Below are 1,323 nucleotides of genomic sequence, written 5' to 3'. Positions count from 1 at the left end.
AAAAGAGCAACTAAAGACATGATAAAAAGATTTGCAGGTCTTTATCAATTCCTAAATATTTTTGAATTAAACATTGTGGAAATAGGGGTTCTAATACACTGTCATGATCTTTGTTTCTAGGATATCATAATACACTGTCATGATCTTTGTTTCTAGGATATCATAATACACTGTCATGTTCTTTGTATCTAGGATATTACAATACACTGTCATGATCTTTGTATCTAGGATATCACAATACACTGTCATGATCTTTGTATCTAGGATATTACAATACACTGTCATGATCTTTGTATCTAGGATATCACGATACACTGTCATGTTCTTTGTAACTAGGATATCACAATACACTGTCACGACCCTTGTCTCTAGAATATCACGATACACTGTAACGACCAACGAGTCTAGGATATTACAATGCACTCTCATGACCTTTGTTTCTAAGATATCACAATACACTGTCATGTTCTTTGTATCTAAGATATCACAATACACTGTCATGATCTTTGTTTCTAGGATATCACAATACACTGTCATGTTCTTTGTATCTAGGATATCATAATACAGTTATTACCTTTATCTCTGGGACCACTGTCTCTAGTATATGACAATACACTGTCATCACTGCTGTCTCTATGATATGACAATACATTGTCATGACCAATGTCTCTAGGATGTCACAATACACTGTCATGACCTTTCTCCCCAAGATTTTCTCTGTCTCTAAGATGTCATGATACACTGTAAACTACCATTGTCTCTAGCAAGTCAAAATAAAATGTTGAGAACTTTGTCTGGGTTATCACAATACCTTGCCATTATTTCATAATTACATGATACACAGTTAATCAAGTATTACACTTTGTGACTTTCAACATTAGTGACACTTTATAACCATCTGACAAAGAGTTTAAACAGTCCTCTTTTTAGAAATTGACCTTAAAGTATGGGTGGGAGCAACAATCTTGCTGGTACTAAAAATATCCAGAGCATTCACCTGTTCTGGTTGGATATCTATACAAATTACAGCATTATCCCTCTCATGCAAATTTTCTGACAATTTAACCCTATCAGGACTGATGAGCATCCCTCAGGTGTTGAGTGCACACATGCATATCAAACTTCAAAATGTAAGTAAATATAATAATTCCAACTGTCAACAAATCAGGTAATGGAAAGTTTAAACTGTTCACCATTGTACTAGAACTGTCAACCCATCAACAGATCAGGTAAAGGAAATGTTAAACACTATTCACCATTGTATTAGAACTGTCAACAAATCAGGTAATGGAAAGTTTAAACTGTTCACCATTGTACTAGAAC

At 34.2% G+C, this 1,323-nt stretch overlaps 1 protein-coding gene across 2 annotated transcripts in view; it reads right to left on the bottom strand.

Annotated features, from left to right (window-relative positions):
• The window catches only part of LOC106466934 (Niemann-Pick C1 protein-like), a 32,588-nt gene that overhangs the window by 14,071 nt on the left and 17,194 nt on the right, over positions 1 to 1,323 (bottom strand). The window contains exon 8 of one of the 2 annotated variants that reach the window (XM_022395033.1): positions 663 to 667. The exons of the other annotated variant lie outside the window; for it this stretch is intronic. Coding sequence (XP_022250741.1) covers positions 663 to 667 — 5 coding nt within the window. The remainder of the gene's footprint in view (positions 1 to 662; positions 668 to 1,323) is intronic. 2 annotated transcript variants of the gene reach the window in all.

Source organism: Limulus polyphemus, unplaced genomic scaffold, assembly GCF_000517525.1.
Source record: "Limulus polyphemus unplaced genomic scaffold, Limulus_polyphemus-2.1.2 Scaffold2431, whole genome shotgun sequence".
NCBI lineage: Eukaryota > Metazoa > Arthropoda > Merostomata > Xiphosura > Limulidae > Limulus > Limulus polyphemus.
The sequence above is the reverse complement of the archived record's forward strand: the minus strand, read 5'-3'. Positions and strand labels throughout refer to the sequence as shown.